Source organism: Mustela nigripes, chromosome 7, assembly GCF_022355385.1.
Source record: "Mustela nigripes isolate SB6536 chromosome 7, MUSNIG.SB6536, whole genome shotgun sequence".
Taxonomy (NCBI): Eukaryota; Metazoa; Chordata; class Mammalia; order Carnivora; family Mustelidae; genus Mustela; species Mustela nigripes.
Window position 1 is genome coordinate 88807610 of NC_081563.1, and position 24652 is coordinate 88832261.

Below are 24652 nucleotides of genomic sequence, written 5' to 3' on the forward strand. Positions count from 1 at the left end.
TGAATGTATTTAAAAGTTGACATAATTAAGGAATATTTAAGCTACAGACTGTGAAATGGGAACCTAGAGAGGCAAGCAAAGCAGTGAAAGTGTCTTTCACTTTGGGGGCACATGGGTGGCTCATTGAATTGGGCATCTAACTCTTGATTTCAGCTAGGGTTGTGATCTCAGGGTCCTGGGATTGAGCCCAGTGTAGGGCTCTGTGCTGCACTGGAGTCTCCTGGGATTCTTTCTCCCTCTCCTTCTGCCTCTCTTCCCCCTCCTATACCCTAAATAAATAGATAAGTAAATAAAATCTTTAAAAAAAAAATGGAACTTTCACTTTAGGGGCATTTGCTGAACTGAGTGAGGTGCAGTTTTTTTTTTTTTTTTAAAGATTTATTTATTAGGGAGTGCGTCTGCTTACATGCACATGTGGAGGAGGCGGAACAGAGGGAGAGGGAGAAAGAATCCCAAGTGGACTCACTGAAGAGTACAGAGCCCCACATGGGGCTTGATCTCACTACTCTGAGATCATGATCTAAGCCGAACTCAAGAGATGGTGCTTAACAGACTGAGCCAGTCAGGCCCTCTAGAACATTTTTCTTTGTTAAAAATTTGTGTTATTTATTTTTTTTATTTAGGCTCCCTAAGGTCTGTCGAAGATGGGGAGTGCAATAGGAGATTCTTTCTTAAAGCTAGGGTTCTCAAGAAGGCTAATGCAAGTTAAAACCACTTTTAGTACTAACAGAAAATAAATTCTGGCAATATAGTGTTGGTAAAGAAGTGAAGCAAAAGGAACTTGTTCATCCATTGCTGTTGGGAGAGTAAATTAATATAACCACCTTGGCAAGCAGTTTGGCATCACTGGCATAGTTGAACCTGTATGTGTCCCTTATGATCCAACAATATTGCTGTTAATCATATACCCTAGAGAAACTCTTGAGCATGTGTACCAGCAGCCACATGCAAGACTGTAGAGCACCTGTATAGACAAAGAGCTCAAATATCCACCTGTAGTGGAATGTTGACATACAAAAATATAAAATAGGTTAAAGTAGTGAAGATTTGTGAACCTGATTCTGTCATTAATACAAGAACATATTTAAAGGAGGTAATAGAAATTACATAATTACATCATTATATAAATTACAGACATTATATATGGTTTAAAATCAGGCAAAACAAAGTCTTAATTTTTATTAAATTTTTACCGAGATCAGGGCGCCTGGGTGGCTCAGTGGGTTAAGCCGCTGCCTTCGGCTCAGGTCATGATCTCAGGGTGCTGGGATCAAGTCCCACATCGGGCTCTCTGCTCAGCAGGGAGCCTGCTTCCTCCTCTCTCTCTGCCTGCCTCTCTGCCTACTTATGATCTCTCTCTGTCAAATAAATAAATAAAATCTTTAAAAAAAAATTTTTTTTTACCGAGATCATAAAAAATTTTAAAAAATAAAGCAATGATTAATGCTGTATTTGGGTTAGGTTAATTTGGTTTAGAGGAGAGAAGGGAATGTGATTAGGGGTTTCTGAAGTAACTTCACATTTCTTGGCCTAGGCAGGTAATACCTGAGTGTTTCTATGCATTTTAAAGTCCATTTTGAAGTTATTTCAGACTTACAGAAAAATTGCAAAAAGAGCATAGAGAATTTCTGTAAGGCCTTCACTCAGATTTTCTAATTTTAACATTTACCACATTTGCTATATATAATTCTTTCTGCATGTAATACTGAAGACTTTAAAAATTTTTTTCATTTAAATTCAATTTAGGTAACAGTGTATTATTAATTTCAGGGGTAGAATTTAGTGATTCATTGGTTGCCTATAACACCTAGTGCTCATTACATCAAGTGCCCTCCTTAATGCCCATCACTCAATTATCCCTTCCCTCCACCTATGTTCCTCCAGACACCTTCAGTTTGTTCCCTATAGTTAAGAGTCTTTTATGGTTTGCCTCCCTCTCTGTTTTTATCTTATTTTATTTTTCCTTTCCTTCCCCTGTCTTCATCTGTTTTGTTTCTTAAATTCCACCTTTGAGTGAAATCATGCAGTATTTTATCTTTGGCTTATTTCACTTAGTGTAATACCCTATAGTTCCATCCATGTCATTTTAATTGGCAAGATTTCATTCTTTTGATGGCTGAGTAATATTCTACTGTCTCTGTGTATGTGTGTGTATGTATATATGTGTATTATATATGTGTACATGTATATATGTATGTGTATATGTATATATATGTATATATGTAACACACACACATATATATTATATACATACCACATCTTTATCCGTTTATCTGTTGATGGACATCTGAACTCTTTCCGCATTTTGGCTATTGTGGACATTGCTTCTATAAACATTCAGCTGTATGTGCCCCTTCGATTCACTATTTTTGTGTCCTTTGGATAAATATCTAGTAGTGGTTTCTGGGTCATAGGGTAGTTCTATTTTTAACTTTTTGAAGAACCTTCATACTGTTTTTAATACTGGAAACTTTTTAACAATACTTCAATTCATATTTGAAATAACTCTTCCTGAAGAGTACTCTGAGAATACTTAAAACTATAAATCAGTAAGCTTTATAATTAAATTTCTTTTTTAGCAGTTGCCCAGCCAACTAATGTGGCATCAAATTCAAGAAATTGGACTGAATATTGTAGTAATGCAAATGACTCCCCTCTGAGACGTGTCAGCTGTTCAACATCTAAAGCACCAAACAAGCAAAGAATACTTCCACATCAGATTAATCAGATCTATGATGAATTATTTCAAATACATCAGAAACTGCAGGTAAGAACTAAAAAATGAATTGAGAATTGAGTTATATTTATGTTCTAAGCACGAGACATATATAAAATTTGAATACAGAGTATTTCATTTTAATTATTTTAGATAAGTGTGTTGAGACAAAGTCAAAAGGGAGCAAAGACAGATTTATCACAAAGAATAAACAAATTTATTACAGTATTGAAGGGAAAAATTCATAGCTGAGGGAAAAAATAAATGGTGTTTTTAGGTATAGCTATATTTCTTAGATTCCAACTGTTTCCTGTTTTGTGTTTATTTCTTTATTTCCCTCCCACCCTTGCTTAAGAAATAAAACAAAATCTTGGGACACCTGGGTGGCTCAGTCAGTTAAGCATCTGCCTTTGGCTCAGGTCATGATCTCAAGGTCCCGGAATTGAGTCTCACTTCGGGCTTCTTGCTCTGGCAGGGAGCCTGCTTTTGCCTCTGCCAGCTGTTCTCTTTGCTTGTGCTTTCTCTCTTGTGTGCACTATCTCTCTCTCTCTCTAACAAATGAATAAGATCTTTTTTTAACAAACAAACAAAAGAAATATAAGCTGGTTAAGTGTCCTTTTTTTCTTTAAAGTTTATTTTTTTTTATTAATCTCTACACCCAACATGGGGCTTGAACTCACAACCCTGAGTCACTTGGTCCTCCAGCTGACCAGCCAAGCGCCCCTAAAGTGTGCTTTTTGAAGTCGTGTCGTGATTCATTATTTTACATACGTATATGTAAGAAGTTCTCTTGTCAGTTCTCACCAAAATTCGATGCAGAACATTGGTATTTATCGTCTTTGGGATTTTTTTGTTTCTAAAGGATGTACTTCATGTATTTATCAAGTGTCCACTAGGTGGGAGTACAGAAGGGAGGAAAAGTATGTGTAATATACAATTCCTGACCAAAATTGTTCTAGTTGGAATTCTGCTGTATTTGTATATAAGGAAATAAACATTTTTTTAAAAACCATTATCTAAAAAAATACTCCAATATCTCATTTTATTTTCAGGTTATAATAGCATTTCAGAAAAATATTGTTTTGGCCTAAAATATTGTTTTGCCCTAAAATCACTGGTGAACAGTTCAGGAAGAGACATAACTTGGTACTTGACTGAGGTAAAATTTAAAAAAGAGAGGGATGGGAAGGGCATTCCAGGTGGCAAGAGTTGGGGGTGGGAGGTTTTTGGAAAGGAGTGATTTGTTAGATTGAACTTACCAGCCTGGGGAAGGAACACTCAGGTTGGCTACAGGTTTTTAAGCAAGTGAGTGACAGAGTTATAAATAGTGCATTGGGAAAATTCCTGTGCTAATACTTAAGAATAAAAAAGATAAAAAAGAATAAGCAAAGTATTAAAGATATATCATTTATTGCAAACACAATTAAAGATAAGTATTTTTTTAAAACATGAAGTACAGTGTATTAATCTTGTTTAATCTATAGTCAAATCTAACTTAAATAATTTTTTTGGTCTTCTATTGTGTTGGTCATCGTTAAGTATACACATTTTGTCATATTTTGTGATTTTTTTATTCAGCATTTGTTTGAATTCTTGTTAGTATGCCTTTGCGTGCTTAGTGTTGAATATATAGAAGTAGATAAAATATATAGTTCTTGCCACACATAGCTTTTTTAGAATCAGTTGTAAGTACCCATATAGTTAGTCTTATAAATTTAAGTGAATAGTTCAGATATAATATGAAACCCAATTAGGATAGATTGGTAAGGTTTTCTGAGAAAGTATCATTTAACTTCTACCCTGGAGAAAGAGTAGGGGATTAGCCTACTAGACTGTGATAGTCTAATATGAGAAGACCCAGAAGCATGATGATATATTCATTCAAGGAAATGTAGTTGGTAACTGAGGATTTTTAGAGCAGGGGAGTTGCTTAATCTAATGTATTGGAGGGACATAGGTATGGAAGTTGGGAGATTGGGTAGAATATCCCACTGTAATACTGCAGGTGAGAGGTGAATGGTAACTTGAACTGGGTGGTGGCAGAAAAATGGAATTGATAGATTAGAGATTGCTTTTGGAGGTAAAATGGGCTAGTATGATGAGTTCGATGTGCTATAGGGAGAATAGGTGTCTAGGATAATTTCCACATTTCTGGTTTGTACAACTTGGAGAAAGAATGAATATAGGTAGAAAGATCATGATTTTAGTTTGGAGTGGATTAGGTTTGAGACTTTAATGGAGGCCTAATGTAAATAAATGTATCAGCTTGGCATTTAGAACATATGTTTTAGATGGGGGTCTAAATTGGTAGTAATTAAAAAAAATAAATTGGTAGTAATTTACATTTCTTTCTTTTTTAAAGGTTTTATTTATTTAATTGACAGAGAGAGATCTCAAGTAGGCAGAGAAGCAGGCAGAGGGAGAGGGGGAAGGAGGCCCCCTGCTGAGCAGAGAGCCCCGATGCGGGGCTCTATCCCAGGACCCTGAGATCATGACCTGAGCCAAAGCAGAGGCTTAACCCACTGAGCCACCCAGGCACCCCTACATATAGATAATTAAAGCTGTCACCAGTACGTGAGATCTAGACAGAGGGCAGAGTGTCAACAGACGTAGATGTCTTGGTGGTGTCTTGGGTTGGATGAGTGCCTTTGAGATGGAGAGAAGTGGATGGATTCTTGACATTTTTTTAAAAAGATTTTTATTTATTTATTTGACAGAGAGAGAGTCAGAGGTCACAAGTAGGCAGAGAGGCAGGCAGAGAGAGAGGGAGGAAGCAGGCTCCCCGCTGAGCAGATGCGGGCCTCAGTCCTGGGACCCTGAGATCATGACCCAAGCCGAAGGCAGAGGCCCAACCCACTGAGCCACAGGTGCCCGGATTCTCAACATTTTTAAGAAATGGATCCAGTAGGTTTGGAGATTGTTTTGATGTGGGAGGTGTGCAGTAGGGTTTTAGTCAAAGATGAAATGCAAGTTTATTCTTTTGGCTGTTGGATAAATGATTCTACTTTTGCTGAGATAGGGAACAAAACTGGAGGGAGAGAAGATTCTGTTTTTTTGAAACTTATAACTTTAATTTTTATGTAGGGAATAATTCCTTTATTATGAATATTATCTTTTCATTTGCTGTTTGGTTTTTTAAAAGTTTGTAAAATACTTAGGAGATACAGAAAAACCTATAGTATTATAATATCAACTGTGTACCCATTGCCCATATTGCATAATTAATGCATAATTAATTTTATTAGTAATTCTGTTTGATATTTTTAAAGAATATGAAATGTTTTGATTCGAGTTGAAACAGCCTTCCTCCATCCCAAGGATTCAGCACTCTCTTGAAATTAGTGTGGATCCATTATGTCCTGTTTTAACACTTTTATGTATTCATATATATGTATTGCTTTGAATGTTTTAAAATACTACGTAAGTAATGACATATTGTAGATTTCTTTTTGCAACTTCCTTGCTTTGTTCATTGTTATATTTCTGAGATTTGTATGTTTGGAAAATGTAGCTCTATTTCATGCATTTTAACTGCCATGTAGCATTCTAGGCTCTTTAAAACACCATTACTTTTTTTTTTTTTTTTTTAAGATTTTATTTATTTATTTGAGAGAGAGAGAATACATCAGCAGGGGTGGGAGGGCAGAGGCAGTAGGAGGGGGATGGGGAGAAGCAGACTCCCCACTGAGCATGATGGATCCCAGGACCCTGGGATCATGACCCGAGCTGAAGGCAGACTCTTAACTGATGGACATCATTGACAGCATTTGTTATCTGTCTTTTTGATTCTGGCCATCCTAATGGGTATGGAGTGACACCTCATTATGGTTTTGATTTGCATTTCCCTGATGGCTAGTTGAATTCAATTTGGACATTTTTATTTGTCCTACCTGAGAGCATACAGGTGGGGATATTCGGTAGGAAGCTTGGAATTGAGATTCGAGCTTAGGAGAAAAAGCTGAGCAGTTGTAGGTTGGGGGAAGTTAGCATATACACAGTAATTTAGCCATTGAGTGGAGGGAAGTAAGTAGAGAGAATGAGAAGATGTGAAGGGAAGTGACTTAAGCCCAAATCCTGAGGAACATTAGTAATTAAATGACAGTAAAGAAAGCAGAACCCCCAAAGGAGGCTGAGAAGCCATGGCCAGAGAGTGAGATAGAAAACCAGGAGAATGTGGTGTCGTAGAATCCAATGAAAGAAATTATTTTAGGTTGAAATAAAGGGCCTATCGTATAAAATGCTCTTGAGAGACTCAGTAAAATTAGAACTGAAAGTGACCTTCAGATGTAATAATGGGTAAGTCATTTCAGTAGGGGGATGCTGGCTGAGGCCAGATTGAAGTAAATTGAGGAGTGATTGGGAAATAGAGCTCAGCAGGTGTAGACAAAGTGTTAAAGAATTTTGTGAAAGAGAGGCAGTTTGTGGGTACGGTCAAGAGCAACCCCATTTCAGATGAGATGGAAGAGATTAAAATATTAGAGGGATTATTAGCACAGCAGTGTCCAAAGAAGGCAGAAGGCAGTGTGATCCTGAGTTTGCCTTTGTAATGGGAGGGAAGGAGAAACCTGTGTGTCTTGAGGGCAGGAGGCTGGTGTTTCCTTCTGCTGTCTTCTGTTTTCTCTGTGAATTAGGGATGAGGCTGTCTGCACAGAATCATGTAGGAGGTGAGGTGTTCAAAGTAAAGAATGGAGAAGGTTTTGAAATAGGCACTGTGAAGAGTAGGAGAGAGAGAGCCAACCATGAAAATATAAAACGATTTCTGGACTGCATTGAGAATCCAGTTAGAGGTACCCAAAGTTTACAATAGTCCAACTGTGTTTGTGTGTGTGTGTGTGTGTGTGTGTGTGTGTGTGTGTGTGTTTTCTCCATTGGTATCGAGCAATGTGGCATTGAGATTAGTGCTATAATACAGGGCTGGGGTCTTTTAGCCCAAGTGAAGGACAAGAAGGGAAGGGGATGGAGAGTATAGGGAAAAGAATAGATGGTGAAGTTGAAGTAGAATGTGGAATTGAAGCTGGATAGGGGATTGTTCTGCATAATACAGTTGCATTTTGGACCCCAAATTCTCTTGAGTCCTCAGAGTTGAATCTCACTACATTGTCACATCATTTTGCAACAAGATAGATTTTCTGTGCACTCTTATATGCTATGATGATAGTCTAGCTGTTATATTTTACTTGTACTCATGTAGTCCTAAACACCATTTGATTAAGATACAACCTCAGTAAATAAAACAATTTATAGAATTTGTGAATGTACTTTCTAAAAATACTTGAATCTCACATTTTAATACAGTGTGAAACTGCAGCACAACAGGAGTTTGCTGAAGAACTTCAAAAGCGGGAACGTTTTTTAGTTGAAAGAGAACAACTACTTTGCAGACATGAAACTGCTTTGAGTAAAATTAAAGGTGTCGAAGAAGAAGTTCTTACAAGATTTCAGATTATAAAGGAGGTAACTATATAGAATTTGATTTCAGAGTAATGTAATTTCTGTTTTTCTTAGATTCACTAATTATTAGCATTTTGCAGCATATGCTTTATTTCTTCTCCACTCTCCCATCCCCCCATGTAGTTTTTCCTGGACCATTTGAAACTAACTTGTAAAAATCATGTCTCAGCACTCCTAAATACTTCCTTAGTATTATCAGTGCTTAATTTTAGGACTGTGTGTCTCCTAAGCATAAGGACATTTGCCACATCATTATCATATTAGGAAATTAATAATTTAACTTCAACTAAAATAATTTAACTTCATATACAGTCTGCATTCACTTTCCCAGTTGGGTCTTAAGGTATTTTTTTTTTTTAAGATTTTATTCATTTATTTGAGAGAGAGAGAAAGTGTGCGTGCCAGTGTGATATGGAGAGGGAGAGGCAGAGATTCTCAAGCCACCTCCCTGCTGAACATGGAGCCCAACAAAGGGCTCAATCCCACAACTCCAAGATCATGACCTGAACTGAAGCTGAGTCAGATTCTTAACCAGCTGAGCCACCCAGGTGCCCCACGGTATTGAAATCTTTTATTGCTTGTTTTATTTTCTGATCAAGGAACTAGATAGAATTCATGCATTATACTTGATTTTTATACCTTTTTGGTTTCTTTGAATCTAGAGCAGTCAGCCATTCTTTTATGAGACTTTTCTTTGAAGATTCCAGGTCAGCAGTCATATGGAGTATGTCATATTCTGGATTTGCTTGATTGTTTCCTAAGGATTTTTTTTAGGTTGCATATTTCTATCAAGAACATTATCTAGGTGGTAGGGTATACTTTGTTTCATATCAACAGATACATTACTACATTTGTAACTTGTGTAGAATAAATTTCATTCTGTTTTGAAAAATGCATATGTCTTGTAATCACCACTATAATCCTAATAAGAAATAATTCTAGCACCCCAAAAGTTACCATATGCCCCTTTGTAGTTATCCTTCCCTGCCCCTTGTACCCCCTCCCCCTGCCAGTAGCCACTGACCTATTTTCTGTCCCTGTAATTCTGCCTTTTCCCAGAATGTCATGTAAATAGAATCATGATTTTTCTTTATTTGTGTTTTTTAGCAGCCATTTAATTATGAGGTATCTCCATATGCTTTTCTTCGAGTTTATCCTGTTTGGGGTTCACTGAACATCTTGACTTTGTAAATTAATGTCTTTCACCAAATCTCAAAGTTTTCAACCAATTATTTCTTCACTTATTTTTTTATGTTCCAATTGCTTTCTCTTCCTTCTTTGTCTCCAGTGACTCATGTTAGGTCTTTTGGTGTTACACTATAGACTGCTTTGCTCCTTTTTCCTCATCTGTTTCTTCTGTGTTCTTCAGATTTGATAATGTCTGTTATCTACCCTTACATTCATTGTTTCTTCTTTCATTCCCATGTTGCTACTGAGATCATCTAGGGAATTTTTTATTTCTGACATTTTAATGTCCTAAAATTGCTAACTATGTTCTTTTAAAAATTGTGTTTAATTTTCCTTATGAGAATTTTTATCTTTCCATTTGTATTCATTTGTATTTACCTCAGGGAATGTACCTAAATATTCAACACCTGGATCATGGAAGGATTGGCATTTCTCTTGAGAGTTAGCACATTTTCTGGTTCAGTGACTTTTGGATTGTATTTGGGACCTTTTGGATATTGTACAGATTCTGGATCTTGTTCTGATCCTTTGTAGACTGTTCATTTTTCTAAGTAGTCAGCCCAGTTGAGTTCTTCGTTTATTTATACATTATAGTTGACATATATTTTGTTAGTTACAATGTACAATATCATGATTGACATTTATATGCATTATGAAATGCTCACCACATAAAACTAGTTACCTTCTATCACTATATAATAACTATGACAATATTATTGACTGTATACTCTATGCTATACTTTACATCTCTGACTTATTTTGTAATTGGAAGTTTGTACCTTTTGACCACCTTCACCCATTTTGCCCACTCCTGCACACCTCCCTCCCCTGGTGGCAGCCATACCAGTTCTTTCTTTTATGAGTCTGTTTCTGTTTTGTTTTGTTTGTTCATTTGTTTTGTTTTTAGATTTCATGTAAAAGTGAAGTCAGCAGTGATCGTCTTGTACTGACTTATTTCACTTAGCTTAATACCCTCAGTGTTCCTTCATGTTGTCACAAATGGTAAAATTTCATTCTCTTTTTTGTCTGAATAACATTCCACTGTGTATTTGTACCACATCTTTGTCCATTTATCAGTGGACATCTAGGTTCCTCCATATGTTGGCTGTTGTAAATAATGGCTACAGTGAACATAGGTGTGCATATATCTTTTGGAATTCATGTTTTCATTTTCTTTAGGTAAATACCCAGAAGTGGAATTGCAGGATCATATGGTAGTTTTATTTTTAATTTTTTGAGAAATCTCCATGTGTTTTCCAGAGTGGCTGTGCCAATTTATATTCCCACCAACAGTGCATGAGGTTTCACTTTCTCCACATCCCTGCCAACACTTGTTATTTCTTGTGTTTTTGATACAAGCCATTCTGACTGTCATAAGGTGGTATCTCATTTTGGTTTTGATTTGTATTCCCTTGATTATTAGTGAAGTTGATTTTTTCATGTACCTATTGACCATCGATATGTGTTCTTTGGAAAAATATTTGTTCAGGTCCACTTCCCATTTTTTAATTGGATTGTTTATTTTGTTGAGTTGTATGAGTTCTTTATATATTTTGAGTATTAGCCAGTATCCAAATATATTTTGGATGTTTCATTTGCAAATATTTTCTCCTATTCAGTAGGCTGCTTTTTTGTTTTATTGATGGTTTCCTTCACTGTGCAAAAACTTTTTAGTTTGATGTAGATCAAATTGTGATATTTTTCTCCAGTTGTTTATTTTTGTTTTTGTTTCACTGGTCTGAAGAGACGAACAAAAATGTATTGCTAAGACTGATGTCCTGGAGTTTATTGCCATCATTTTATTTTAGGAGTTTTATGATTTCAGGTCTTACGTTTAGGTCTTTAATTCATTCTGAGTTTATTTTTGTATATGGTATGAGAAAGTGGTGCAGTTTCTTTTGTATGTAGCTGTTCAGTTTCCTCAGCACCATTTATTAAAGAGATTGTCTTTTCTCCATTGTATGTTCTTTCCTCCTTTGTAGTGGATTACTTTACCAAATAAGCATGAGTTTATTTCTGGGCTCTCTGTTCTGTTCCATTGATCTCCACATCATTTTTTGTGCCAGCACTATACTGTTTTGATAACTATAGCTTTGTAGTTAAGTTGGAAATCTGAGAGTATGATACCTCCAGGTTTGGCTATTTGGGGTCTTTGGTAGTCCAAACAGATTTTAGTATTATTTGTTCTAATTATGTGAAAAATGCTGTTGGCATTTTTTGTGAGGATTGCATTGAATCTGTAGATTACTTCAGGTAGTATAGAAATGTTAACAGTATTATTTGAACTAATCCATGAGCATGGTGTATCTTTCCATTTATTTGTAACATCTTCAATTTCTTTCATTAATGCCTTACAATTTTCAGAATGCAGGTCTTTTACCTCTTTGGCTAAATTAATTCCTAGGTATTTTTATTGGTTTCAGTGCAGTTGTAAATGGGATTGTTTTCTTAATTTTTCTTTCTGCTACTTTGATATTAGTATAGAAAGACAACTGATTGCTGTATATTACTTTGGTATCCTGCAACTTTACTGAATTCACATGTTAGTTCTAATAGTTTTTGGTGAATTCTTTAGGGTTGATTATATATAATATGTTGTCATTTGCAAATAGTGACAGTTTTACTTCTTCCTTCCCAATCTTGCTATGACTAGGTCTTCCAATACTATGTTGAAAGTAGGCATTCTAGTTTTGTTTCTAATCTTAGAATAAAAGCTCTCAGCATTTCATCATTGAGTATGATGTTAGCTGTAGCTTTCTCATATATGAGAAATTATGTTTATTATGTTGAAGTATGTTCCCTCTATACTCACTTTGTTAATAGTTTTAACCATGAATGGATGTTGCCTTTTGGCAAATGTTTTTTCTGCATCTGTTAAGATGGTCATATGCTTTTTATCCTTCATTTTGTTAATGTGGCATATCATATTGATTTGTGAATATTGAGCCGTTCTTGCATCCCTGGAATATATCAGGGTAATGCTGGCCTCACAGAATTAATTTATACTTCCTCTTAAATAATTTTTTAATGGTTGGGAGAAGGATAGATAGGAACTCTTCTTTGAATGTTTGGTAGAATTCACCTCTGAAGCCATCTGTTTGTTGGGCACTTTTTTTTTTTTTTTAAGATTTTATTTATTTGACAGAGAGAGATCATAAGTAGGCAGAGAGGCAGGCAGAAGAGAGAGAGAAGGAAGCAGGCTCCCCGCTGAGCAGAGAGCCTGATGTGGGGCTCAATCCCAGGACCCTGGGATCATGACCCGAGCCAAAGGCAGAGGCCCTAGCCCGCTGAGCCACCCAGGCACCCCTGTTGGGCATTTTTTGATTACGGATTCAGTTTTGGTTTTAGTAATTGGTCTGTTAAGGTTTTCTATTCCTTCCTGATTCAGTCTTGGAACATTGTATGTTTCTAGAATTTATCTAGTTCTTCTAGGCATACAAGTTTTTAGTGTATTATTTTGAATAATAGTCTCTTATGATTCTTTGTGGTATCAGTTATAACTTCTCTTTAATTTCAGATTTTATTTTTTTGAATCCTTTTTTTTTCATGGTGCATCTGGCTGTAGATTTTTGTTTATCTTTTTAAATAATCTTATAATTTTGTTCATTTTTTTCTATTCTAATTCTATATTCTACTAGTTTTTAAGGTCTGTTCATTTATTTGTTCTTTCCTTCTATGACCTTGGGCTTTGTTTTTCTAGTTCCCTTAGGTGTGAGGTTAGATTGTTTATTTGAGACTTTTCTTGTTTCTTGAAGTTGGCCTGTAATACTGTAAATCTCCCTCTTAAAACTTCTTTTGCTCTGTCCCCAAAATTTTAGAATGATGTGTTTCCATATTCATTTGTCTGTTATTTTTTGATTTCCTCTGTTTCTTTGTTGATCCATTGGTTATTTAGTAACATGTTGTTTAACCTTCAAGTGTTTGTGTTTTTTCCATTTTCTTGTAATCGATCTTCAGTTTCATGCCACTATGCTCATGTTTCCATGTATACCTGAAAATAATGTGTATTCTCCTGGTTTTGGATAGAGTGCTGTGTATATATCTGTTAAGTCCATCTGGTCTAATGTGTTGTTCAGAATCATGGTTTTCTTTTTTTTTTTTTTTTAATTTTATTTATTTATTTGACAGACAGAGATCACAAGTAGGCAGAGAGGCAGGCAGAGAGAGAGGAGGAAGCAGGCTCCCCGCTGAGCAGAGAGCCTGATGTGGGGCTCCATCCCAGGACCCTGGAATCATAACCTGAGCAGAAGGCAGAGGCTTTAACCCACTGAGCCACCCAGGGGCTCCTAGAATCATGGTTTTCTTACTGGTGGTCCATCTGGATGATCCAACCATTGATATAAGTGGGGTAACAAAGTCCCCAGCTGTTACTATATTTCCGTCAGTTTCCCTTACTGTATTTAGGTAGTTCTATGTTGGGGACATAGGTATTTACAATTGTTATTTCCTCTAGTTGGATTGATCCCTTTATCACTATGCAGTGGCCTTCTTTGTCCTGTTACAGTCTTTGTTTTAAAGTCTTATTTTGTCTCATGTAAGTACTAGCTACCCCAGCTTTTTCATTTCCATTTATATAGAATATCTTTTTACATCTCTTCACTTCATCTGTACGCGTCTTTAGAACTGAAGTTAGGGGGCGCCTGGGTGGCTCAGTGGGTTAAAGCCTCTGCCTTCGGCTCGGGTCATGATCCCGGGGTTCTGGGAGGGTCATGATCCCGGGGTTCTGGGATCGAGCCCCGCATCGGGCTCTCTGCTCTGCGGGGAGCCTGCTTCCTCCCCCCTCTCTCTCTGCCTGCCTCTCTGCCTACTTGTGATTTCTCTCTCTCTGTCAAGTAAATAAAATCTTTAAAAAAAAAAAAAGAACTGAAGTTAGTCTCTTGACTGGTTTTTGTTGTTGTTGTTTTTAAGATTTTATTTATTTATTTGATAGAGACACTGCAAGAGAGGGAATATAAGCAGGGGGAGTGGGAGAGGGAGAAGAAGACCCCTTGCTGAGCAGGGAGCCCAATGCGGAACTTGATCCCAGGACCCTGGAATCATGACTTGAGCCAAAGGCAGCCACCCAGGCACCCCGTGGGTTTTATTTTTTAATCCATTCACTCACCTTATGTCTTTTTATTGGAGCCATTGAGTTCATTTACAGGCATGTACTTTTGCAGTTTTGTTGTTTTCTGTTTGTTTTTATAGTTGTTTTCTCTACCTTTCTTCTCTTCCTTTGTAGTTAGATAAATTTCCTTAGTTTTATGTTTGCCTTCCTTTATTTTTTGTTTTATCTATTATAGGTTTTTGGTTCGTGGTTATCATGAGGTTCAAATATAACACCCTATGTATATAGCACTCTATTTTAAATTGATAGTCACTTAGATTTAAATACATTCTAAAAGCAATACATTTTACTTCCACCCATCCACATTTGATGTATTTGATGTCATATTTACATCTTCTAATTTTGTGTTTTCTTTAACTATAAATATTATAACTATAGTTGATTTTACTACCTTGTGTTTTTTACCTCCATACTAGCTTTATAACCAATATGCTACCTTTATTGTATATTTACGTTTTCCAGTGAAATGTTTCAATGATTTTTTTTTTTTTTTTTTTGACTTCTAGTTGTGGCTCATTTTTTTCCACTTAAGGAAATTTCTTTGACATTTCATCTGGGTTTTGTTCAGTGGTGAGGACTTTAACTTCTTTTGTTGTTGTTTTGGAAACCTTGTGTCATCTTCAGTTCTGAGTAATAGCCTTGTAATAATAACCTTGTGGGGTAAGGTATTCTTGTTTATAACCACAAAGGTTTTTTTTATTTAAGCAATTCAACTAAATCATGCCACTGCCTTCCAGCCTGTGAAAAATCAGCTGATAGTCATAATTAAATGTTCCCTTTCTTTCTTTCTTTCCTTAAGAGAGAATGCACGCACATGTGTGTTGGGGGAGGAACAGAGGGAGAGGAAAAGAGAATCTCAAACTGCACCTGGAACCCAACATGGGGCTTGATCCCACGACCCTGAGTTCATGACCTGGGCTAAAATCAAGAGTTGGATGCCCAACCCCCTGAGCCACCCAGGTTCCCCTAAGCATTCCCTTTCATATAATTGGTTACTTTTATCTTGCTTCTTTTAAGATCATCTTTTTCCTATGGATCTCTTTGGGTTCATCTTGTTTGGGGCTCTCTCGCTTCCTGGACCTCGATGTCTTTCTTTCTCCAGATTAGGGTAGTTTTTAGCTATTCCATTTCTTGTCCCCCATTTCTTTCTCTCTTCTGTACCCCTATAATGCAGTTGTTAGTATGCTTGATATTGTTCTAGAGGTCCCTTAACCTATTTTCATCTTCTTTGCTGTTTAATTTGAGTGATTTCCTCTACCCTGTCTTCCAGATTGCTGATTTCTTTTCTGCATCCTGTAATCTGCTGTTGATTATCTTTAGTATATTTTTTAGTTCAGTTATTATATTCTTCATCTCTGATTGGTTCTTTTTTATATTTTCTGTGTCTGTTTAGGTTCTCACTGAGTTCATCCATTTTTCTCCCCAAAGTAACGTAACTTTATGACCATGTTTGACTATCTGTTTTTGTGTATTAAGTAAGACAATGGAATATGGGCCTTCAACAGAAGGCAATATGTGGGGCTCAGAAGTATAATCCCCTGGTCACCAAAACCAGGTACTCCAGGGCTGTCCCTTGTGTGTGCCTTCCACTTGTGACTGGGGTATAATTCCTGCTGTTAGAATTGAGGATGGGACTATTCCCTGGGCCTCTACCTGGCTATAGTGCCTGGCCATGACTACTGTAGGTGCATGCTGGCTGAGAGGCACATCTATGGCTGTTGTCTGTGTGGGTGACTGTGAAGCTGGCTCCCCCTCCCTGAGACAAGAGTTTCTTTGAATGGTTGCCCATCCTGACTAAGGATGCCCACTGGGTGTGTCAGGGTGGTTGCTGCTCAGATTGCCTGCCAGGTGTAGTGGATCAGGAGGGGTGCCTTTGGGAAGGGTGGGGCGGATTTGCAGGGGAATGCCAGAGTGAGGTGAACAGTGAACAGTGAACAGTGCTAGCAAGGTAGATGGAGAGTGTTAAAACTGTCACCCATAGGCAATGGAACAGCTAGGCTGAAAGAGGGCCCCCAAAATGACACCCCATGTTTTTTTCTCCCAGAGAAATTTCCTGCAGATTCTTGCTCCTCTAGCACACATGCTAAAATTAGTGGATACCCCTTATATATGGTGCAGGTACTTTTCACACTGCTATCTCTGTGATGGGTCTTGAAGTGGGTAAGATTGTGTGCAGACCCTTTCTGTGCGGAGTCTTGGTTTCTTGCTAACTTGCAGCTCTCCAGAAGTTAGGGCATGCATGGCATGCTAATTTTTCAATACTCCTGTGTTTATGCCCTGCTGATTTTCAAAGCCAGATGTTGTGGGGACTAGTCTTCCTAGTGCAGATCCTCAGGGCAAGGGTGGGAGTATGCCTGATAAGGAGCTTGAACCCCAACACTCCTTAGGACCTCCAGATCGGTGCTATTCCTCCTGCTTGTATGTTGCACAAGGGTTTGTTTCTAACCGGATTGTATTTCTGCCTCTCCCATCCTTCCTGATGTTCCTATTTCTTTGTATCTTTTACTGTGGAAGAGTTGTTCTGATAGCCTTCAGGTTATTCTCAGAGGAGTTGCAGCCTTGGTGTGTTCGCAGGAAGAGGTGAGCTAAGGATCTTCCTCCTCCATTTTCCATACTCCATTCTGATTAGGTATAGACCAAAATTCTTTCTCACCTTCTGTGGGAAGTGACCCAATCTCAGTTCAGTTTTCAAAGCTTTTGTAATGTTGCTTCAGAGTTGTCTTGTGCATGTGCCACTTAGGTTTAGTCTGATACTCAGGTAGTGACATAAATCTTAGTTCTCAAGACATTTATTAAGGTGCTCTGTGTCATTCCCGTGCTTACAGAATTGGGGGGTTAGTCTGAGACTTCCATAGTATTTTTTTTTTTTTTTAAGATTTTATTTATTTGACAGAGAGAGACAGTGAGAGAGGGAACACAAGCAGAGGGAGTGGGAGAGAGAGAAGCAGGCTTCCTGCCGTGCAAGGAGTCCGATGTGGGGCTTGATCCCAGGCCCCTGGGACCATGACCTGAGCTGAAGGCAGACCTTAACAACTGAGCCACCAGGCGCCCTTCCGTAGTATTTTTTTTTTTTTTTTTAAAGATTTTATTTATTTATTTGACAGAGAGAAATCACAAGTAGATGGAGAGGCAGGCAGAGAGAGAGAGGGAGGGAAGCAGGCTCCCTGCCGAGCAGAGAGCCCCATGTGGGACTCGATCCCAGGACCCTGAGATCATGACCTGAGCCGAAGGCAGCGGCTTAACCCACTGAGCCACCCAGGCGCCCCCTTCCGTAGTATTTTTAAGCGAGCTCTGATCTCTCCACTTTTTGGAGAGATCTGCTCTGCTGCGTTTGTCAGTGCTGTGCTTGGGCAGCTTAGGGTTTAGCCAGATTTCTAACAGTTTATGTACACCAAAATGAAAAGATGCTCTTTCTGAATCTCTTCTCTGATATTCCCCACATCCCTTGGCTCACAGTGGCCCTTTTCCTGGCATCCCTGGGTGGAAGGGTACAGTTTCTCTTAGAGTTTTAGCAGGCTATGCTGCAGGTGCACTTTAGTTGCCAGGGGCCTATGTTGGGGCAAGACTACTAGAGAAAAAGAGAAACAGAAATCCTGGAAACTTCATCCTCTTGAGGGATGCTTCTTCATGTTTTCACTCTTTTTTACAATTCCCTGCTTCTGTTTACTTTTTTTTTTTTCTTTTTAAAGATTTTATTTATTTGATAGAAAAAGACACAGCAAGAGAGGGAACACAAGCAGAGGGAGTGGGAAAGGGAGAAGCAAGCTTCCTGTTGAGCAGGGAGCCCGATGTGGGGCTCGATCCCAGAACCCTGGGATCATGACCTGAGCGGAAGGCAGACGCTTAACGACTGAGCCACCCAGGCGCCCCAGCTTCTGTTTACTTTTTACAGTCCTTACGGAAGTTACTTTTTTTGTGTTTTGTCTAAGATTTTTAGTTGTAATCAGTAACAGAACTAGAGTGTAGTGGGCTTACCTTGCCATTCTGGAGATAGAATTCATATCCCATATTTTTAGTATCTTTTGGATTTGGAAAAATTTGGAGAATGAGAATATTGACCTAATGTTTGAAATAACTATTTGTGACTATATATACTAAGTTCTTTAAGGAATCAGTGTAATAATAAAATTACATAAAGCTAATGTTTTCAAATGATTGGATTTTAAACAGGGCAGGAAAATAAATGCTTGGATTCTCAAGAGGTTTCCATCCTAGATTTATTCTTGATTTTTTTTCTCTTTAGATTTGTCTGTCTGTTATTCTTACTAAGTGTAAAGATAACAGCTTTATTTTAATGGTACCTATATGATTACTTGGAAGAAAGTAATTAATTCCTTTTCTTGATTTCCTATGGAAACTTGTTTGTTTTAATATATTACAAATAAATTGAGAATAAAATGTGAAATAAACTGTACATATTTACACTTTAAATCAAAACATGTTATCTCATTTAAATATAATTACACGGTTAAATTATTTATAAAGCCGATTAAACAGAAAAGAGTTTGAGACTCAGAAATTTTATGTTTTTAAATTTTTTGAGATGTAAACAATTTTAGCTACTTAATTAGAACAAGGAATTAGTTCTACCTATGGATATTTCTTTTCAAGGGTAACTTAAATCTTAAATTTTAATTTATAAAGCTGTGAATAACTAGTCTCTCGAAGAAGATAAGAAATCTCTCATTGTTTTATCATTCCATGATGTGATAGAAATTATTTCAGTGTGATCCAGTGGATTTTTTTTGAGCAGAAACAAAATAGTTTTTTAATAGGAACTTAACAAATGCTTTTAATGCTTAGCTATTACATTGGTTGATGACATAGTTTTTATAAATTATTTGCAGTATTAGTCACATATGCTTAAATGTACTAATTAAAGTCCTGATTCAAGGAATTCTAATTTTTAATTGATTTGTGTTCAGTAGCTTTCATGACATGGCATCCTTACCTAATTTTGAGATCAGATTTTTTTCCCTTCTAGCAACATGACGCAGAAGTTGAGCACTTAACTGAAGTTCTTAAGGAAAGAAACAAAGAAAGCAAGAGACTAAGGTCCTCTTTTGATGCCCTGAAAGAACTGAATGATAACTTAAAAAAGCAGGTAAGACCTATTTTAATAAATACTAGATTATAAGATTTTTAAAACTTATATCATCTTATTTAACAAATTATCTATCAGTCTTAGAATATATTCTAGCTAGAGAAAGTTTTTTTTTTTTTTTTAAAGATTTTATTTGTTTATTTGTCAGAGAGAGATTACAAGTAGGCAGAGAGGCAGGCAGAGAGAGAGAGGAGGAAGCAGGCTCCCTTCTGATCAGAGAGCCCGATGCGGGACTCGATCCCAGGACCCCGAGATCATGACCTGAGCCGAAGGCAGCGGCTTAACCCACTGAGCCACCCAGGCGCCCCTAGCTAGAGAAAGTTTTAATTAACTTTATTTGCTAACTTTATTTCCTATAATACTTGCAAATATAAATATGGTATTGTTAAGCTTTTGATTTCTCATCATCTGTTTTAGCATCCAGCTGAGATGTTTTTGCAGTTTGGCATTTTTGAAATATAAGAGCAATTAATAGATTTAAAACAAGCAAAAAAAAATTAAAAAGACACGATAATCTGGGGAGTTTTAGGCATTGTGTTTAGCTAATACTTCTTTTAAAGATTTTATTCATTTATTTGACAGAGAGAGATCACAAGTAGGCAGAGAGGCAGAGAGAGAGAGGAGGAAACAGGCTCCCTGCTGAGCAGAGAGCCCGATGCGGGACTCGATCCCAGAACCCTGAGATCATGACCTAAGCCAAAGGCAGCGGCTTAACCCACTGAGCCACCCAGGCGCCCCCGCTAATAATTCTTTTAACTGCTATTTTATACTACTGCTTATTTAACATTCATTTATTTTTTGGACATCTATTATGTGCTAGGCCCTGTACTAGCATGAATACAAAGTGCTGTCATACAGAGGGCTGTCATATTGTACTATGATTATGTAAGTGATATGATCTAGGTTACTGCTTAATAAAACTGAAGTTGCAAAGCAAATATTTTTGTGGGTTGTATCTCTCTTTTTTTTTTTTCTTAACTTTCCCCAGTTTTTGACTAAAAGATGACAAAGAATACATTCGAGGGAGACAGGAGAATGATTATGTTTGCATTTGTGTAAAGAGGAGAAGTAGGTGAGCAGAAATTGGGGTAAACCCAGTCACTTCAAAAATGAAAACTTTGGGCTGGAAGACTTCATGGATTCTAAAATGTAACTAGGTCAGACTCTCAGGGATAATATGCATCCTGGAATTCCTTAGGTAGCTGTATGTTTTCAGTTTATGTTTTTGATGTCCTATAGTTACTGCTTGTTACAACCTTTCTCACTGGCAGTGACAACTAGATACATTTCTCATTTGATCTAAGTTCTTTGGCTTCCCTGAATTCATTTATGGCCTCCCACAGTAGAAGTAGGGATGGCCTTCACTTACTGTTGTTTGGAAGCCAGCTTTATCCCTGGAGAGATTACTTGTTTCCATCACACTCTCAATCTAGTGTGTTCTTTCTCTCTTTTTAAAAGATTCTATTTATTTGAGAGAGAGAGAGCAAGAGGAGAGAGCACAAGCCAGGGGGTGGGGCAGAGGGAGAGGGAAGAGCAGAGGGAGAGGGAGGAGAAAACTCCCCACTGAGCAGAGAGCCTGATGAGGAACTCAATCCCAGGACCCTGGGATCATACCCTGAGCTGAAGACAGCCGCTTAACCAACTGAGGCACCCGGGCACCCCCCTTCTCTCTTTTTAATTGAAGTATGGTTGGTTGACAGAAGACATATTAGTTTCAGGTGTAAAACATAATGATTTGACAGTGTTTATGGTATGCTGTGCTCAACACAAGTGTTTCACTGTACAACTTTCTTTCACTATACAACTCTAGCACTCTTTTTATTGAGAAGGGTGTCTTTGTTTCTTAATAATTTTGTATGTTTGTATGGGTGTGTGGTGAGTGAAGTGGATATGTGAATTGTTAAGTGATAGACCTATTGATAATTGGATTTTTGATCTAGTGTGACCAAACTGAAAGAGCTTGAGAGAAACCCTTTGGTACCAGCTGGCAGAATGCTTTTTTATGGTTACTCTGTTTAGTGTAAATGAGGAGTCAGCAATTTTATTCTTTAAGGATGAAATAGTAAATATTTTGGCCTCTGTGAGACATATAGTCTGTCATGCCTCAATTCTGACATAATGCAAAAGTAGCTAGAAGTAAAAAAAAAAAGGTAGCTATAAGTAAAAAAAAAAGTAGCTATAAGGCAATAAGTAAGTGAATGAGCATGGCTGTAAGATGCTGTTTATAACAATAAGCATTCAGATTTGATCCTTGGGCTATAGTTTGCTGGCTTTTGGTATGATGAATTATATATATATATACATATATATGTGTATTTATATACACACATACAGTTGACCATTGAATATCATGGGTTTGAACTGTGTTCCACTTACATGAAGTTTTTTTTTTTTTTGGATAAATGCAGTACAATATTGTAAATATTTTCTCTTCCTTATGATTTTCTCTTTCTTTTTCATATTAGAGTCTACCATCTTACCTTTATTATATATGTATTTTTCATTATATTCAGGAGAATTATTCTCCTTTAGTAATCCTGGATATGACAAAGATCAGGCCAGGAATTGCATTTTCCCACTGCTTCTCAAGAGTATGCTCTGCTGATCTGGGTCACTTTGTTCCCTTTCTCCTCCCCTCCTCGGCATCCACCCCCTTCATTTTTTTTTTCTTTTTTTAATATTCTTTTCTCTCTCTCTCTCTTTTTTTTAAATTTAAATTCCATTAATTCAAATAGTATTAGTTTCAGAAGTAGTGTTTAGTGATTCCTCAGTCTTACCTAATACCCAGTGCTCATTATATCATGTTCCTTAATGTCTATCACCCAGTTACCTCATTGCCCGATCCCCTTCCCCTCCAGCAATGCTCGGTTAGTTTCCTTTGATTAAGAGTCTCTCATTTGTCTCCCTCTCAGATTTTGTCTTGTTTTATTTTTCCCTCCTTCTGCTATAATCCTCTGTTTTGTTTCTTAAATTCTACATGAGTGAGATCATATAATTGTCTTTCTCTGATTAACTTACTCACTCAGCCCTCCAGTTCCATCATGTCACTATAAATGAAAAGATTTCATCCTTTCTGATGGTTAAGTATTACTGCATTGTGTATATATACCACATGGTCTCATGGGTCTTCATGGGTCTCGTGGTTTATCTTCCAATATATTGCCTAGGATTCACTTTGCCACACCTCCTACCTTGCAGAAAGTGGTTGCTTTTCTACTTGTAGAATTACAGCAATTCTTTTCTTAGAGCTCTTGTTCAGTTCACAGGTTCACAGGAGTTCCGAATGATTTGATAGCTCTCTAGCTGAATTCCTGGGACCAGACAAAACTAAGATCTCCTGCTCCTCCGCCATCTTGGAATGTCTCTCCTTATGATTTTCCTAATAACCTATTGTTTTCTCCAGCCTACTTCAATATAAGAACATTGTATATGATACATATAACATAAAAAGTATGTGTTAATTGACTGTTTATGTTATCACTAAGGCTTCTTGTCAACAGTAAGCTATTAGTAAAGTGTTTTGGGGAGTGAAAAGTTCTATGTGAATTTTTTATTGCCCAGGGATCGATGACCATCAGCTCTGCATGGTTCAAAGCTTAACTGTATTTTAAAATTGTTAAATAAAAAGGTAAGTTATTTCTGTGACTGACTTGCATAGTAATTTATGTTAGCATTGGACATAAATAAGTCTGCAATAATAACAATAATGATAATAATATTAAAACAATTTCCATTAAGTCTTAACAAGCTGAGGAGTCAAGGATTAATATTCAGTACTCATCAGGCTTTAGGGTCCTTGTGAATACCATAGGCTTTCATTTGAAAGGATCAGGGTTATATCCTAGGAAGAGGCAAATTATAGATATGGAACCCTCCTCAAGCTGAAACATGGTCTTAACTGATCTTAGTTCCTGTTTAGAGTAATCAGTCCCCATTTGGGGTATCTAGCAAAGAAAAAAATGAGCCCACTCTGAAAGAAAATTATTATGTATAAAATTTATAAATATTTTTGTCATTCTATACAAAATTAATCATTACATTAAAAGAATCACATGAATCACTGTATTCTACTCATGAAACTGATATTGAACTGCATGTTAGCTAACTAGAATTTATGAAAAATTATAAAAAGAATCACATAACTCAATATAAAGAGAACAAAAATGCCCAAAACAATATGAATATACCTAGCAATGATCAAGATATTGGACCTAGTAGGCAGTGACTTTAAAATAATGATTAATATGTTCAAGAAAGTAGAAAAAAAGATTGGGAACTTCATTATAGAAGGAGAATTTATAAAAAGGAATTAAAATGAAATTCTGAAACTTAAAAATACACTAATTGAATTTCAGAACTCCAGCGAATGGGTTTAATAGCAGATGAGACCCAGCAGAAGATAGGATTAATGAACTAGAAGACCATTACCTATTGATCCTAAAAAGTTTTGAAGTAAAAACATTGAGTGGAGAAAGAATAAACAAATTTATAAAAGAGATATGTTCAGTTAAAATTTTTAACATGGGAGTTCAAAGAGAGATCATAGGACAAAAGCAAAATATGTGAAGAGAAATGGCCATGTATTATCCAAAGCTTGTAAAAACAATAAATTATGTTAAGCCTAAGCAGGATAAATGTTGAGGAAAACCATACATAAGAACATTGATTTCAGACTGCTGAAAACATTAGATAAAGTTAAAAGATGGAGCAGAAAGACATTACTTTTAAGGAGCAAACATCACATACCTTAAATATAAATAGAAAAAGAGAAAAACCCTCCTTGTATGAGGCCAGGATAACCTTGAAACTCAATGTATCAAGATTATTACAGAAAAAGAAATAGTCAAGCTAGTTGCATGGGAATATAGATGCAAAAATTGTAAATATTAGTAAATTGAATCTAGCAATACATAAAAATAATATTTAAACTAAGTGGATTTAGTACAGGAAAACAAAGTTTATCATTTGAAAATTATGGTTTATTATTTCTATTGATAATAAAATTCAGCACTAACTCATGATACTAGTAATAAGAGAATTTAAATTTGATAAGGTAGCTGCAAAAAACCCCAACAACAAAATCATA

General features: G+C 36.7%; 1 protein-coding gene across 7 annotated transcripts in view; it reads left to right on the forward strand.

The window, feature by feature from the left end:
• CCDC138 (coiled-coil domain containing 138) overlaps nucleotides 1-24652 on the forward strand; it is a 133578-nt gene that overhangs the window by 6337 nt on the left and 102589 nt on the right. For 5 of the 7 annotated variants that reach the window (XM_059406390.1, XM_059406392.1, XM_059406396.1 and 2 more), the window contains exons 5-7: nucleotides 2580-2767; nucleotides 8012-8170; nucleotides 19447-19566. In XM_059406390.1, the coding sequence (XP_059262373.1) occupies nucleotides 2580-2767; nucleotides 8012-8170; nucleotides 19447-19566 (467 nt within the window). The remainder of the gene's footprint in view (nucleotides 1-2579; nucleotides 2768-8011; nucleotides 8171-19446; nucleotides 19567-24652) is intronic. The other 2 variants (XM_059406391.1, XM_059406393.1) reach the window with 1 other exon arrangement.